Here is a 16,537-nt window from a genome sequence, read left to right on the forward strand (position 1 = left end):
GATGACGGCCTAGCAGCAAGCCTGAGAGGACGGAAGCTTAGGCAGTTATTTTCATCCAGAGGCCTGGGTCTCTCTAGCTTCCCTGGAGTCTTAGTAGCCTGGTCTGTAAAATGGAGCTGATTATAGTAACCTCAGGACCCACTTCACAGGTCGTTATGAGGAAGCACTTAATTTTTTTTTATTGCTGTGTAACTTACATACAGCCACGTATACAAATCTCAAATACCCAGCTGAGTGATTTTTATATATGTATACACTCATGAACTACTACAGAGATCAAGGTTCCGAGTGGTGTTACTAGCTCCCAGAGGTTTCCGTGAAGAAGGGATTTTAACACTAACTTGAGTATGTGATGATCTTGTCTCCAACTCAGAGATTCAGAATCCTATTTTAGTATATGGGATTTCTTGTGGGGTAAAGGACTACTAAGTAATCTATCAGGTAGGTGGCTCAGTAGCGAAGCACGTGTGTTGCATGCACTTGTATTTGATATCTAATGCTGAAAAAAATGTAAACCAAAATGATATGTTGATGATGATGATGATGATGATGATGATGATGACAGGGTGTCACTATATAGTCTTGATAATCCTAAGACTCCCTATGTAAATCAGGCTAGCATTGGACTCACTGAAATCTGTCTGCCTCTGCCTTTTGAGTTCTGGGAACAAAGGCATGCAACACTTCCACACTAATATTTATTATTATCATAGCTATGGGGATCTCTGCTCTAGAGAAGCATTCAGGATCTTGCCTCTAAGTACTCAAGATTGGGGTGAAACATTGAAGATGAGGCTTACATTTGTTTTTGAGACAATGCAGTTTTTGCGCTCATGGATAGGGTGCCCGTGCCCAGACCAGGAAGTGATCCCAGAGGGAAGAGTGAGCAGAGATTCCTGTAAGACTAAGGCTCAAACCTTGAGACACCTCATTTCTGCTGAAATCCTTCCTGAACCCAAATATAGCTTGATAAGTGGAGACATTTTCCCCAAGAGGTTATTTGGCCCATTTTGTGAAGAGGTATAAATCCAACAGCTTACAATTCAGTTCATTATAAATTTTCAACACACACACAGACACAGACACAGACACACACAGACACACACACATACACACACACAAAATGAAATCACTTCAACACTCTGACTCCAATTTTTCTCAGAACGAGTCACGGTTTGAGATGTACTTCAAGAGGTTTGTCCTGGCTTTGTGAGACAGTTCTTCCCTGACAGGTGTATTGGCATGGAAAGCTATGTTCAGACTCAGTGTCTAAGACAGAAGAAGTTAACCGTGTGTGGCCCACAGACTGGCAACTACAGCCTGAGTTCTAGGCCTTGATCTACTGTGAATGAGCTCGGTAACCTCCAGTATAATCAGCTCAGTTAACTTAACTGTCATTACCAGAGGACCCCCACTCTGCTTGCCTGGAAGCAGAACCATGCTGGGAGAAATAATCAAGGCATTGACCATGACTTTGGAACTTCAACCATTCTCTGAGGTGAGGGGAAATTGGTAATGGCTCTTGGAGTTTTTAACTATTCTGTCTTAGTAGCCATTAAAAAAAAAAAAATCACTTCGGTCATTAGCCCACCCTGGGTGTTCACCTCCGATTCCATTTCCTTAGTCTACTTTGGAGCTCTATGGGGTGGCCCCACTTTTGTCCCGCCCAAGCCTACGCAGAGGCGGGAGGTGAGGATAGAAGCCTAGGGCTGTGCCCCCAGACCTTGGACCCTGCAGTATCCGCTAGGAGAAGTCACAGGAAACGCATTTACCACCTGGACGACCTTGACTGCAGCCGATTAAAGTTTAATCCGAGGTGTGTGCTCAGCCTTGCCATGTTATTTAAACACATGAAAGGTCATAAAAAGATTCCAAAGGCGTGAGCAGGGCGACTCGGACCGGCAGGGAGCCAGTATTTGATTCTAGTTGGCTTCCAGGCCTAGGAGAGTAGGGTAACAAAAGGGCCTGAAGACTCAAAGGAAAAGTTTTGCTTTCCTAGAGAAACTCCAGATTTCAAAACGTGGCAGGGGAAACCGAGTCTCACTCATGGGGACTAACAGTGCACTGTAAATCCGATTAACTTGGAAGACATCTAGTGGGGAGAGATCGCAACTGCAGTGACGTCCCCGGAGCATCCTCTGCTCCTGCAAACCCGGACTGCAGGCCTGCTGGACCACTGGGGTGCCTTGCTGCACCACTGGAGGCCACAAAGAGAAACCAATCTCTCCAGTGCAGTCCTTTATCCTGCCACATGCTTGCTCCACTATCAAAGATCCCAGAGTGCTGAGAGAAATGATCCAGCTCTTGAGGGGCCTTCTCTCCAGGTTATGGTTCTAGTATTCAGTGATGAGGTATTTGTTATCCAAGATCCCTGTTCTGATCCAATTATTCTGGGCGCCTGATCCTGCTTTGGGGAAAGTCCCTCATACCTATATGTGGTTACATAGTAAAGTCTCCTCAGGCAGGAGGCACGAAAGACAGGTTGCCAGCTTTAGATTGCAATCCACTAGGCAATCAGGCGATTGCAGGCAGCGGGAGGTCAGCTTCCCCGGATGTTCAGGATGCAGCACCAATTCATCTCCAACAAGGAATCCTCAATCCCAACCTTAATCTGTGTGGATATCGATGACGTTTCTGCTACTGACTACAGTCACGCCATGGAAATAAGTTCCGTATATGGACCGCTTTCTCTCCGCTTCGCCTCCCAGCTCAAGCAGTTCCTGGAGGCCTAATCAGCATTCTGCGCACCTCCTCCCCTTGTGCCTTAGAGAGGAGCCCACTGTAGCTTCTCTTGGAGCTGGCCTCCCCTGTTTCCAGAGAGAGGATATGCAGCCTCTGCCTGACTTCATTGGCAGGGGTCTCCATTCACTGTGGTACCACATCATCCTAGAACTGTCAGGGAAAGATTAGCATCAGGATACAGCTTGTCTTGGTGATGAGAGGGGTGGGTGATAAGGGAGGGGGCTGGAGAGACAGCTCAGTGGCTAATAACAATTGTTGTTCTGGTGTTGTTTTTTGAAGAAGACCCTTGTTTGATTCCCAGGGCTCATTCCGTGGCTCACCCTAGATCCCAGGGGTCCAATAGGCACATGCTGTAGCACACACACAGGAAAAAACATTCATACGCATAAAAATAAAATAAATGAATCTTTTAAAAACTGAAAACACAGATAAGAGATGCTGCTCTACATCGTCCTCTAACATATGAATCCCCACTACATTGTGAACCCTAAGTTGGAGCCCAGTGCAGGGATATTCTGGAGGCGAAGGCTGCCTGGGGCATGCTGGCCCCTGGGAGCAGCCTTCTGCAGGAAGGTCTCCTTGTCTGGTCTCGTTCACTGGCAGGACCAGGACTAGACATGGCTTTGGGAAAGGACCTCTTCTGTGTTTTCCATCGACTTACCTTCTCTACACCTACACACAATCCAATCTGGGCTTGGAATTCCCTTGATTCTCAAAAAGGGTCATCACTTACTCCCCACTTCTCAAACATAATCATAAATTAGAACTGGAAATGAAACCATTCAAGTAAAAAAAAAAATGGTTTACAGGTTTTTTCCCCCCACAAACATTAGCCAGTTCTCTTCACAGACCTGAAGTGCATTGACCAAAGACTGCAGACTGTGGCTCTCTCTGCTCCCATTCTATCCCACGATTGGCTGGATGGGACTCCCCCTCCCCAACCTAGGAAACTCCCTTAGGTTTTATTGAATATTCAGGATTGCAAAGGAACCCCGGATCCAAGGTCTTGGAGTAATTCGAATCCCATGCTGAGTTTAGATGTGCCTCCTGGAGACTTTCCGATCCCTCCCCCCTAACTTTGTGCCCTACCTGAAAAGTACCCTAACCTTACCCAGCCCACTGGATTAACACCGGACTTCTAACTAGATTCTACACAGAATCTGTCGCCATGGGTACCACACATACACCACACCGAGTCCTGTTCTTAGCACAAACTGAGGGACTTCTTTCTGTTCCTGGGGTGACAAATGAGTCTGCTTGCTCTCAGTGACATCAAATTACTTCGCACCAGCCGAGGGTCCCATGACCCTGCATAACCTCACATTAGATCCTAAAAATGTAAAAGAAATATGACCTTTTTAAAAGCGGCTGAGAGCAAGTGATTGTTAGCAGGCTTGAGGGGCTGTCCCCAACTCAACTACCCGGACTACCAAAGCTGATCCCAGCTGCAATCCACACACTTGGGCTCTCTGCAAACAGATGCTCAATTTTGAATTTAACTCAGGACCCTAATCAGGTTCTCGGAGTTCAAATTATTTTTGTGCAATTAGAGAAATCGCAGGGAGGTTTGACGCCTTGGCTACAAAATGGGACCTCAGTGGGTGGTGGGAACAGTGAACACAGCCAGCTTCTGAAAAGAGCTAGCTTCTGCAGAGAGGGGGCTTCCATGTTACTTTAAAAGCACAGCATTGCTTAGGTCCCGAGGCTTAAATGTTTTGTCAGGAATTACCGAGTAGGCTTCATTGTTTCTCATTTTCCTTCTTCCTATCTCTCCCTTCCTCTTTGCCTCCCGTTTTGTCTGTTAGTGTTTTTTCCCCTTTTCCCTCTTCCTCCGAAATTTTGATATTCTTAATTCTGCAGTCTCTGCCCTGACCTTGACCCAAGCCTTTACTCCTTTCCTGAACTTCATCTTAAGATCAAGAAACTGAGGACGCCCACACCCTGGCAGCCTCCGTGTCCTAGGCCACTTAAAAGCAGATTTGTTAGAACCCCTGTAGTAAGGGAGGGGACGCCTGAGGAACATTTCTAGGGCTTTCTGCCACACACTGTCAGAACTGCTAGAAATTGACATAAAGTATATGCACATAAATTCTCCTGTTTAATTTATACAACCCTTACGAGTTTAGTGAAATAGCACTTTTCTGCCGCCCCGAAGAGTTATATACACGTACTATAAAAATAATTCCAGATATTTAGCCGCAAAGGGGGGGGGCAATTAAAAAATCATAAACAATCCAGTACTCTGGCCTTGGAAAGAAGTCGGACTAGGTGGGGCTGAATCTTATTCAGCAACTGCCGGGTATAGACTTTGTCAAACTCAAGAATTTCTATAATTTGTTTTTGTCATATTGGTTTATAAAGTCACCAACACTTTTAGTTAAATCAGAGTTTCCTGGAATCGTGCTCCTTTTCAAATAGATCACTGAATTAATACAAACAAAACATCAATACTTTTATTCAGTATTTTAAAAACCTCTCGTTGCGGAAGGAATATTTTAAAAGGCATACAGAGCTACACGTTTTTTATTCCCCTAGAAAACCAGGGTAACTTTGATACCAATCCAGTCCGCACATTCTCCTCTTATTTTAACCATTGCACATTTCTCTGCCACATCTATAGGGAAGGGGATGTTTTGAAATAGGAAATAGGCGTTTGCTCAATGTAAAAACGTATCAAGTTAGGACTGTGCTGGGGCACAGTTCGAGCGTGTGTATGCACACCCCCCCACACACACACCAATCTTAAGTGAACAGAAATCTTCAATGGAAGGACTCACAGAAGAAGTTGATATACGCCCCCCCTTGCATGTGTAATTTTTATAAAGAAGACACATACGATTTCACATAAGATCCCCAAATCTCTTTGGTCCAGGTTTCTTCTTGATGAAACTTTGGGTTCTTTCTAGTCCTTAACTGAAACAACTCTAGTTCAACCCTTTTTCACAATCTTGAAATATTCTCAAAACCGTCTATTGAAAATAAAGCAGTTCAATGTCTGGAACTTAATTAAACTTCAAATATCAAAACGAGGATGCAAGATAAAATGATAATACGGACAAAGATAAATTGGATGTAGAGGGGCTTGTTATACTTTTATATGTATTTGGGGAAAATATTTTTAAAGTATGGTTATTAATTGTATTATGCAAAGGCAGAAAACATTTTCCCTGTACAAAGGGGGGAGGTAGTGGCCAACTGGGTCGTCCCTGGAATTGCCCACTTACTCATGTTTCCAGGAACAGAAAATGACCTTGTGCAGTTTTTTGTTTTTTGTTTTTTTTCATTCTCTCTGACTTCCCGATACTTTCTTTCCTTTCCGGCCAGTCCCTTTTCCCAGCCCAAACCCAAGGTTGGGGACTGATTAATGAAGCTTCCGTACCCAGCTACCCAAACCAAAGTGTAAATACCTATAAAAACTAATATCAGAAGTTTTTATTGAGCTGCTTCATTTCCCAGAGCATTGGGCCGCGCAGGCATCCAGTCCCACAGACAAAGGACTTCAGCTGGAGGCTCCCTTACAGCTCAGTGAGGGTCCAGAGATTCTAGGGGAGGACATCTGAACCAGATAAATACACCTTCCACTAAGACAGGTGTATTTACAGTATTTACAGAGCCAGGAGGGATGACCAGTGACTGGAGAAATCTGAATTGGATGAGAGGACAGGAAACTGGCCACCAGGCTGGTTTGACAAGGTGATTTTTTTCCCCTTAGGATTTGGCATCCGACTGTATTTCACAGACAAAACATTAAGCATACATTCATTCACTACGCTTGTGCCTGTGTATACATTTGATGTGTGAATCTGTGAGTGTGTATGAAGGCACACACATCGTTATGGTTACAGTATATAACATGCCTGTAAAATCTGATTACACCTCAGTGTGTACTTGCAGGGGTCTCGAGTTCCCCCTTTCTCCTTGCTGGTAAGTTTCCCTCCTTCCGTGGCTTTGTCTATTAAGAATTCACAGCCAGGAATTCTGAGGAGCTTTCTTCAGAGAAGGACTCCTGTGGGCTTAGCTCTCCTGGCTCCACGCTGATTTCTCACTGATTTCTCGTGGAGAAACACCGAGCCCTCGTCAGCACCAGACTTAGACGCAAGCCCCCTACTTCCTTCGAACTCTCTCCACCGTCTACAGTGTATTTGTTGATATAAAGGATCCACAGCTCGGCGCTGGTTTCCTGTTTTGTTGCGGGTAGTGAGCAACACCCTAGGGTTGGGAGGGGGGTCCTTTTCACGTGTCAGCTGCAGGCGCCCGGGTTGTCAGGAGGTACCCTTTTTTGCCAGCATCTGTCCCAGTGGCCCCAGCTCACTCCCAGAGTCCTGTAAGCTGGTGCCCTGGGCTGCCTGCCACTCACTGGGGAAAGGAGAGAGCGTCTTCCTTCAGGTTGAGCCTCTATTTACAGGAATTCGGTCCCTCTGCTTCCAACTCACACTCGGGTCCTTTAGGTGAAGTCTGCGCTTCCAGACGTGGTGAAGGGCAGCGCAGTGACGCCATTACAACACGGAGAGAGCTCTCACCACCATCTAAATCACTCCGGAGAAGGGATCTCAGGCAGCGGAGAAGAGGGGCTCCTCACCAGAGCTTGAAACCTGCTGTTAGTTCTTCTAAAACGGGGTGGGGGTGGGGGGAAGCGGGCCGAGGTGCCTTCTCCCTTCTTTGAGACTTTGTAAGAAATAGAGCAGCTAGAGTTCTGTCTGGGTTTCTGCTCTACCTTTCCTTCGAGAAGGCTCTTCCCGATGGCTGGCTCTAATCTGGTTCCATTGTCCCCGTCCAATGTGGTAGGCAGTGGATGGGCCACTTATCCAATAATTTGCTCTCCTCAAAGTCCATTCTGAGGTGATCTTAGAGGCAAGGTCTGTGATTTTCTTTCTTGGCCTCCCATTTCCACGTTGAAGTGGGTCACCATAGTACAGAGTGACTCCCCATGTTCCAAAATTATCCCCACAACATGAAACCTTTCCTTGACTTCATTATTGCTTCCCTACAGAATAAAAACCTCAAATGGGTCATATGACATTTTCCTGTGCTCTGGCCAGCCCAGAACTCCAGACAACCCCCTCATACACACACACACACACACACACACACACACACACACACACACACACACACACGCCCCCCCCAAAAAAAGGGGAGCACTGCTTTTGCCCTGGTGCACACAGGATTGAGATCTCTCAAAAACTCAACTTCCCATTTGCTGCATTCCCAAATGCTCTGCTGGTAAGGATTCTGAGGAGTTACCTTCTTTGAGAATCTCTCATTTCTCTCTGTCCTAGTCCCCTGACTCCACGCTCCTTTCTGAACCTTATTTGCTTTGCCATTATCTCGTTGCCCCCAGCCTGCCTGGCGTGGAAGCCAGAGGGTAAGATGTCCTGCAAAGCAGCTCATAAAGCTGCTTGGATACATTAGAAACACATGAATATCCTGAAATACAAAGTGTCTTTAAAAGCAGCCATGGAATGTTTATCCTAATACCAGATCAATGCAAAGAAGTAGTTCCAGAGAATGGTGCTGACAGCCTCTTCCGAGTTAAAGTGAGAGCAGGTAAATTTAATTTGCTAATGAAAATCAAATTCGATTAGACCTCTGTTTCCCTTTGTCCTTTTCTTCTCCAAGCCTAGGAGCCCAGGGTCGGTCTAGGAGCCCAGGGTCCTGTAATCCTTGTTGGTTAGGAGTCTTCTAACAAGAAAAGAAAAATGCAGTCAAAGTCTCGGGCGAAATGCAAGAGGGCTCTCAAAGCCGGTGGACCTTGGCTTGCACCAGTCAAAACCAAGGGCTTGGAAAAGCTGTGGAAACTCCTACAACAAAGGCCAGCCTGTAGCCACGCTGCCCTTGAAGGTCTTAGATGAGAAATCTGTGTACATCCGACAAAACTTTGGCATTAATAGAGACTTCTCTAGCTTCCCCCAAGCCTGGTTCTTGGCTTGAGAGTTTCTATGGCTACTATTGCCTGAAGGTGACCGTGAGTGCCCTGACTTCTCTTCCCTAAGCCATGGAGAACCATGTTAAGTTCTTCTTGCTTCTGCAAGTAGCACCAAGCTTGAGAGACAAAAAGAGTTCAGAAAGTCAGGCCCTGCTAGCCGGACAGACAGGCAACTTTTTCCTGTGTCTTTGGTAAATGAGGAAGAACACTGGAAGAAACCACTGGCTTTCTGAGAGCCAGGCTTCATCCTCCAGCCTTTCTTTGCCCACACCAAGCTGGTCTGATACTGCCTGGAGCGTATAAGAAACTATTAATGAATCTTTTCTCTCCCTCTTTGAAAGATGGAAGGGCTTACTGTTTTAAAGTGAGTAGAATTTCTAGAAAGTCTTACTCAAAACTATTCCCAGTGTTCATTCTATCTAATTCTAGAAACAATTTCCAATGATGCCTACAGCTCAAAAAACAAACAAACAAACAAACAAACAAAAAACTAGCAGGACATGCAGACATTTTTAAAGCAATGAAGATGCAACTCAGGAAGGGGAGAAAGAGCCAGGGATTCTACTATGCCCATGACACATGCCTAGCAGAAAATCCACACCAATGTATGAGATTTAAGACAGGAGAAGAACAGGGATGCTTTCTCTAAATAATCTGGTCTTGGGGTTCTCTCTCTCTCTCTCTCTCTCTCTCTCTCTCTCTCTCTCTCTCTCTCTCTCTCAAATTGATAGAAAATATAAACCTCAGTAATTCAAATCCAAAGTCCTTCCACGGTGGGGATGCCACGTATAGGAAGCAAAGCCCAGTAAATTCAAGATGCGGCCCAAAGCCTCCCCGCTGCTTCGTTCTTCCCAGACAAACCTGCTCCCGGTTCCTCTGTGAAAAAGATGGGTTCCTTTCTCACCATTTTTGGAGCGGAGGGACACAGCGGACTTTGGCAGTCTGTAGAGCTGAGGCCCTTCCCCTGAGTGCAGGGCTCCCGGCTCCAGAGAACTGAGGGGGAGGGAAGAACGTGGAGCTGGTCTTGGCTGCTGCGTGGACCAGCAGTACAGCCACTGCCAGAGGTGAACTGGCATAGGCAACTGCTGGTGGAGGCTTCCTGAGCCGTGTTTTCGTTTTCTGAACCTAGCTGGAAAACTTCGGAGGCTCGGAAACCCAGCATAGAGCAGGGCGGCGACAGAGAAGAATCAGTCCAGTCTGTAAACACCGCCCCCAAAACTCTACAAAGAGAGCAAAAAGTGATGCTGAAAAACCAAACAGAGCCAGAAGCCAGAACTGTAAGGGATGGGGGATTGAGAGGGGAGGTGGGCACTCGGCTCTGTCTCTGGGCTCATTGTAGTTTCTCACGCTGACTAGACAGCAACTTTCAACTTGACCTTGGCCTCCAGCCGTGTCTGACCTGTATGTAAACTGCCCTCAAACTCTCCAGTCTCCAAGAATTGGAGCCCGGAACCGTACTTCGTCTCTTTGTCACTGTTGAGTTTTACAATGCCACTTAGAGGGAGGAAGGAGTAGGGGGTTGGGGGGGATGAAAAGGGCTCCAAAGTAACAAAAATCAAGTCTTCACAGAGGTTGCTTCCTTAGTCTGCAAATGGCCAGTCAGTAAGAAGGTAAACTGGGGGCAAATCAATATTTACCCAGTACTGCTAAAGTCAGGAGGGAGAGGACACACTGGGTGTGGGGGAGAATTGGGTGTGGGGATCAGGGAAGGTTTTATTGGGCGATACTTAACATTTGTCAGAACAAACCCAGAATCCTGGCAGATAAAAACCTGAGCCTCGCCTTACTGGTCCCGATCTTGCCAGAAGCCCAGGGGGCTTACAGAGCAGCAGATGGATTGAGTGTATGTGTGATGCTGTAGCTTAGAGCTAAGTCTACAAACTGGGAGAGGACAGGTCCAAGCCTGGCTGCCTATCAGGGCATTTGACGAAAGATGGTCCAGAACCCTTCCCAGCTTCTATATTTCAGAATGCACCCACTTTCACTTTGACCACTGGTTTCCCCTCTGGACATCTGACCAGTTCACAGTTGCACAATCAGAAATGGATGTGGTCCTAAGGAGGCAGGGTCCCCAGAATCCTTTACCAAAACACTGCACCTAAAGGTGGCTCTTCCTATACAAACGCCCCCCCCCCACACTCCCAGGTACAAAAGAAGGCATCAGGCTGGGTCTCCAGTACTTTGAACCCACTACAGGCTGAGCTCCTACTAGAGGAAAGCCATGAAACGATCCCAAAGATCCTCTTTCTCTTTTCCCAAAATGGAATGCAACACGGAATTTCCAGGTGTCAGGAGTGTCGTGTCCAACTCAGGATCTATGGAGGGGCTTGTCGGAAGCCCCAGAACCGTGGCTGGAGTTCCAGCCAGCAGCCCAGCTGGGGCCTGTTCCTTTAAACCCCTTCAGGAAAAGGCAGCCCAGACTCCTGAGACAAGAGCATGAGTGAATGGTGCTTTCTTCATCTGAAACCCTCTGCGGACCAGAAAGAATAGTTGCTGAATCGGAATGAATAGCGAGCTGTATATACAAGTTGGACAGTGTGGCGGTATGCATCTCTCTCTCTCTCTCTCTCTCTCTCTCTCTCTCTCTCTCTCTCTCTCTCTCTCTCTCTCTCTGTGTGTGTGTGTGTGTGTGTGTGCGCGCGTGTGTGTAAATTTGCGCTCCCGTGTGTGATGTGAAGAGGGTAGGGAGATACAATTAGTTGTTCAGATGTCCTGAGTCTGTAGGCCTAATTGAAATTGTCCTCTAGAGCCTGAGAACAGGGAAAGGAGCTCCTAAATGCAACCCAAGCTTCCCAGAGAAATGTCCTGGGACCCTAGCGCCAGACTTCTCCTGGAACCGACAGGAAACAAACGCCCTGCCCTTGTTCCCCAGGGGTAGGGGAGTCAAATCTCGGCGAGGCTGAAACTCTCACATTCTTGGTAGAGTCTAGCTGAAGAAAGATGCATCCATCCCTGGAAAGAAAACAACCCCAGAGCTCCCTAAAATACGCCGGGCTATCCTGGGCCAATCCAAGGCAAACCCTCATTCCTAACCACTGGAGAATTTACCTGACTTGTCCCCACGACCTCAGGTCGCAGCCCAACCGCGGCCGCTCACGGCCCCTCCCAACCTCCGCGCGAGACCCGAGAAAGGATCGTGGTCCCTGTGTCTCCCGCCCCACCCATCATAGTTCCCCGCCTCCTCCGTGGGTGACTGCTGCGCGGCCGCGCGGCGGGAGCTAGTGCTGGCACAGAGGACCGCGCGGGCGGTGGCGGCGGCGGCGGCGGCGGGGACGGCGGGCCCAGCGCGGAGCCGAGCCGAGCCTCCTGCTTTGCATACGCCGGGGCGGGCCGGGGGCCCAATGGGCGGCCGCCTGGCGCGACCCACAGGGCGCGACCCGCCCCCTCGCTCGGGCCCCGCCCCGCGCAGCGCGCTCTTCACTTCTTGGGGGCTTTTTTAAAACAGCGCCACTGGGGTCTTCTCCATGCGGCTCGGGCTATGACAGCCTCCGTGCTCCTCCACCCCGCTGGATCGAGCCCACCGTCATGTTTCTCTACGACAACGGCGGCGGCCTGGTGGCCGACGAGCTCAACAAGAACATGGAAGGGGCGGCGGCGGCGGCAGCGGCGGCGGCAGCGGCGGCGGCGGCGGAGCTGGGGGCGGGGCTTCCCCACCCGGCTGCGGCGGCCGCGGGGGCAACTTCTCGGTGGCCGCAGCGGCTGCCGCCGCCGCCGCCGCCGCGGCCAACCAGTGCCGCAACCTGATGGCGCATCCCGCACCACTGGCGCCGGGCGCCGCGGCCGCGTACAGCAGCGCCCGGGGGAGGCGCCCCGTCCGCCGCCGCCGCCGCCGCCGCCGCTGCCGCGTCGTCGTCGGGAGGGCCCGGACCGGCGGGGCCCGCGGGTGCCGAGGCCGCCAAGCAGTGTAGTCCCTGCTCGGCGGCGGCGCAGAGCTCGTCGGGGCCCGCGGCGCTGCCCTATGGCTACTTCGGCAGCGGCTACTACCCGTGCGCCCGCATGGGCCCGCACCCCAACGCCATCAAGTCCTGCGCGCAGCCTGCCTCGGCTGCGGCCGCCTTCGCCGACAAGTACATGGACACCGCCGGCCCCGCGGCCGAGGAGTTCAGCTCCCGCGCCAAGGAGTTTGCCTTCTACCACCAGGGCTACGCAGCCGGGCCTTACCACCACCACCAGCCCGTGCCCGGCTATCTGGATATGCCAGTGGTTCCGGGGCTCGGGGGTCCTGGCGAGTCGCGCCACGAGCCTCTGGGGCTTCCTATGGAAAGCTATCAGCCCTGGGCTCTGCCCAACGGCTGGAACGGCCAAATGTACTGCCCCAAAGAGCAGACGCAGCCTCCCCACCTCTGGAAGTCCACTCTGCCCGGTAAATGGCGCCCCCTTTCCAGCCCGGGTTTTCCAGCTTTTCTCCAGCTTCTCCTCGGCTCGCGCCCCAGGGTCACTCGGGTGTCCCCCCCCACCCCCCTGCACTCTCCCTGGCCTGGCTTGCCCTAGCAATTCTGCACCCCTGGGAGCCTGACCCTGGCTGGCTGGCACTGTCCATCTGCCCTGCCCTAAGTTGAGCTGGCCCCCGGCCCTCCTTCGGTAAGGGGTGGCTGGGAGGGAGCTTGTGGGTTCCAACTCCCGCAGCCCCTTTCTTTCTGAGTGCCCCACCCTCCCAAGCCCTTGACATTGACTCCAAGATGGGAAATAGACTTGATCTTGAGCTCACCAAATTGTCCCTGATGGGTCTTTGGAAAAAAAAAAAGGCTTCGTTTGGAGAAGCATAGAATGTTGAGACTTGGGGCAAGCTGAGAGAAGCCGAGGTCTACAGGAGTGTTATACCCTGTTAAGTGCTAAGGTGTGAACAGTTGTACGTGCAGCATGAGCCGATTGGGGTGGTCACTGGAACTCTGGGCGATTTCATTTCAATATACAACTAACCATACCCCCAACTAATGCTCCAGGCTTTGACTGAAGGCTGGATTGTGCAGCGTTCACAGCAAGGAGCAAGCAATCAGGGATTGCAAGGCCGGTAGCTCACAGTGAGCTGTCGCCTGTGCTCTGGCTCAGGTCGGCTCCCACAGTAACTTGCCTTCTTCCTTATCTTACAGACGTCGTCTCCCATCCTTCGGACGCCAGCTCCTATAGGAGGGGGAGAAAGAAGCGGGTGCCTTACACTAAGGTGCAGTTGAAAGAACTCGAACGGGAATACGCTACGAACAAATTCATTACCAAGGACAAACGGAGGAGGATATCAGCCACAACGAACCTCTCTGAGAGGCAGGTCACAATCTGGTTCCAGAACAGGAGGGTCAAAGAGAAAAAAGTCATCAATAAACTCAAGACCACGAGTTAATGGATTAAAATGCGGAGTAGAGGGCAGCTTGAAGAAACGCGTAAGGACTTGTTTCTTTGCCCAGATCATAAGAATGCGTAATAATAACTGAAGAATGGGATAGAGAGACACTGACGTTTTGCTCTCCTAAGGGGACTCCTCTTCAATGGAATCTACAATTAAAAAAAAAACTTAAGAAATGGTAAAGATTGCCAGTTCTCCCGACAACCCCACCAGACCGTTAAGTGACAAACTCTAGAGTCAACTCATCAGTCCGTAAAACACACAATTTCAGATAAATTATGAATTTACTCAAATCTTGTAAGTATTTATGTGACCATTATATTTTAGGACATTGTGTTAGACAATAATCTGGAAATTGGTTACAGAAACAAAGGCTGTTTCCACGTCGCTTGTCCAGCACCATCCCCTTTGCATGTTAAGTGCCTGCTCAGGTAAACCTTACTGAAATTCCTACCATTGTTCGCTCTGAAAAATGTCTCATGTATAGGCTAGAAGGGGAAAGGCACTGAATTTTTTTATTTGAACTATTGCTAAAAAGGGAGACAAGAGAGAATGTTCCTCCAAGGATCTTTTGTTTTGATGGTAAATATGGCCATCTAAACCTGTGAGGCTACAAGAGAACCCTGGGTGGTTAAAGAACTTCTGGAAATACCTTTTAATTACTTAACAGCAACCATGCTGGATTAACCCACTGTCGGATTTTTCCACAGAATTTGTTGTAATTTTTGAAGTGTTTAAATCTCACCAGATAATCTGAAGAATTCACTTTATGCCCCATCTCCTGGAAGGTCCCACCCTGAGATGGATTTCTCCTAAAACACACTTTATTTTTTTTTAATTGGCATTTTCCAATATTTGTTAAACATTTTGCTAAAGACATCATTTTCCTTTTTTACTTAAAAAAAGAAACTCAAAATATTCTCCCCAAAATATTTAGATGTCTACATTCTATATTTTAAATTACTAAAGGGTTAGGTTTTTTTCTTTCTTTTTTATTGCGTTAGGAGACTGCAGTAGAAAATTTAGGGATTCATCTTCACAGCACATTTTTAATCAAAGCAGTAATTTCAATTCACACATTCGTTTTGTTCATATTCACTTTAAATGCTATCCTGTAAATAAAGACATTCAGCACACTGTGAAAATGTACTTGTGCACCTGCTTTTTAAATACGTCCACTAAAAATGAAAAAAATTAGACCTGTAGATAGCGATATTAACTCTGTTAATAAAATAATCACTTCCATTAAAATCTGAAGGAAACACTCGAGTTACTTTTCTATGCGGAACTTGCACTGCACAAAAACTAAACAAGCAGGTTTGTCTTACACCAGCCGAGGACCATTCTTTTCTATTCTTCTTCTTCTTCTTCTTCTTCTTCTTCTTCTTCTTCTTCTTCTTCTTCTTCTTCTTCTTCTTCTTCTTCTTCTTCTTCTTCTTCTTCTTCTTCTTCTTCTTCTTCTTCTTCTTCTTCAGTTTTTTCTAAATTTTTTATGAGAAGGGGGAAAGCCTCACATAGCTAAAAACCTACAAATGAAAAGGTTTCAAGGAGATAAAGTGTAAGGTATCCTGAAAGGGAGAGAAAGGAAAGGAGGGAGAGATAGTGTAAGTTCCCAGGCTCCCTGTGGCAAATGAAAACCAGTTGTTGGGTATCAGCAATGCCTAGACTGTCGTATTTTAAAATCTGCTCTTAAGTCTGCATGTGACTGAAAGGACAGGTTTTTGGTATTTGTTGAAGTGACAGGACTAGGAAAGGCCTTAAACCTTGACCTTGACGGAAAAAAAAAAGACAATTTGTGACCTTGACTTTTGACAGCTCGTGAATTGGCCTCAGCCAGATTCGTAGATCAAGGGCGCCACCTCGTGTTGACAAGCTTCCTTGTAATTCTTCAGCTTCAAGCTTCTTTGCCTTGTTTTAGAGATTTAGTACTCGTAATTTTTTGCTCCAAAAGGAGAAGATTTGAATATATGTAAATTATAAATGTGCTTGTATATATGTGAATATATAATATATGTTTATACATGTATTTGCATATCAGTGTCTGTGTACTTGTGTATATAATTGTAGAATTTGTACAGATAGAGTATTATTAATTGCTGATGAATGAAGACACTGTAATTTAAGGCGGTTTCTAGAGTTGGGGTACAAAATGCCCCTTATGCGGTGAGTTTTGCTTCCTTTCTTTAATGGCCAACTTTAATCTGTCCCCACAGCGGCTTGCTGTGCATCGGATTTCTGCAGATCTGTTTTAAAGCTGTACTTGTTTGTTACAGTCCAAGAGGTGTTCTTAAATAACCATTCTTTCCCGGCCCTCGCCCTCCAAGGTGGTCTGTGACCCTAATTAGAACTATCTGGGAATCTTTACGGCAAATTAAAAAGTTTCACATACCTCCCTAAGTCTAGAGTTCTAGAGTTACATTTCAGAAATTCAAAGCAGTCCACCTCTTTGAGGAGTCAGTAGAACTTAAATATTTCACCTACAAAATGATCACAATACGAATGCAGCAGGGAAAATATTCTGGACAGCTCAA

At 47.7% G+C, this 16,537-nt stretch overlaps 1 protein-coding gene and 1 long non-coding RNA gene across 2 annotated transcripts; one reads left to right on the forward strand and one right to left on the reverse strand.

Moving 5' to 3' along the window:
• Window positions 1–7,373: 7,373 nt before the first annotated feature.
• LOC116903796 lies at window positions 7,374–11,939 on the reverse strand. The gene is made up of 3 exons (XR_004388295.1): window positions 11,717–11,939; window positions 9,530–9,888; window positions 7,374–8,424 (listed from the first exon to the last, which is right to left on the reverse strand). It is a non-coding gene; the product is annotated as an uncharacterized LOC116903796 (long non-coding RNA).
• Window positions 11,940–12,019: 80 nt separating this feature from the next.
• Window positions 12,020–15,145, forward strand: Hoxa13 (homeobox A13). The gene is given in 5 exon segments (XM_032906489.1): window positions 12,020–12,171; window positions 12,174–12,335; window positions 12,338–12,479; window positions 12,481–13,031; window positions 13,759–15,145. Coding segments are annotated over 5 exon segments (1,125 nt in total). The 5' UTR covers window positions 12,020–12,146; the 3' UTR covers window positions 14,004–15,145.
• Window positions 15,146–16,537: the final 1,392 nt, after the last annotated feature.

This window comes from Rattus rattus, chromosome 6, assembly GCF_011064425.1.
Source record: "Rattus rattus isolate New Zealand chromosome 6, Rrattus_CSIRO_v1, whole genome shotgun sequence".
Lineage (NCBI taxonomy): Eukaryota > Metazoa > Chordata > Mammalia > Rodentia > Muridae > Rattus > Rattus rattus.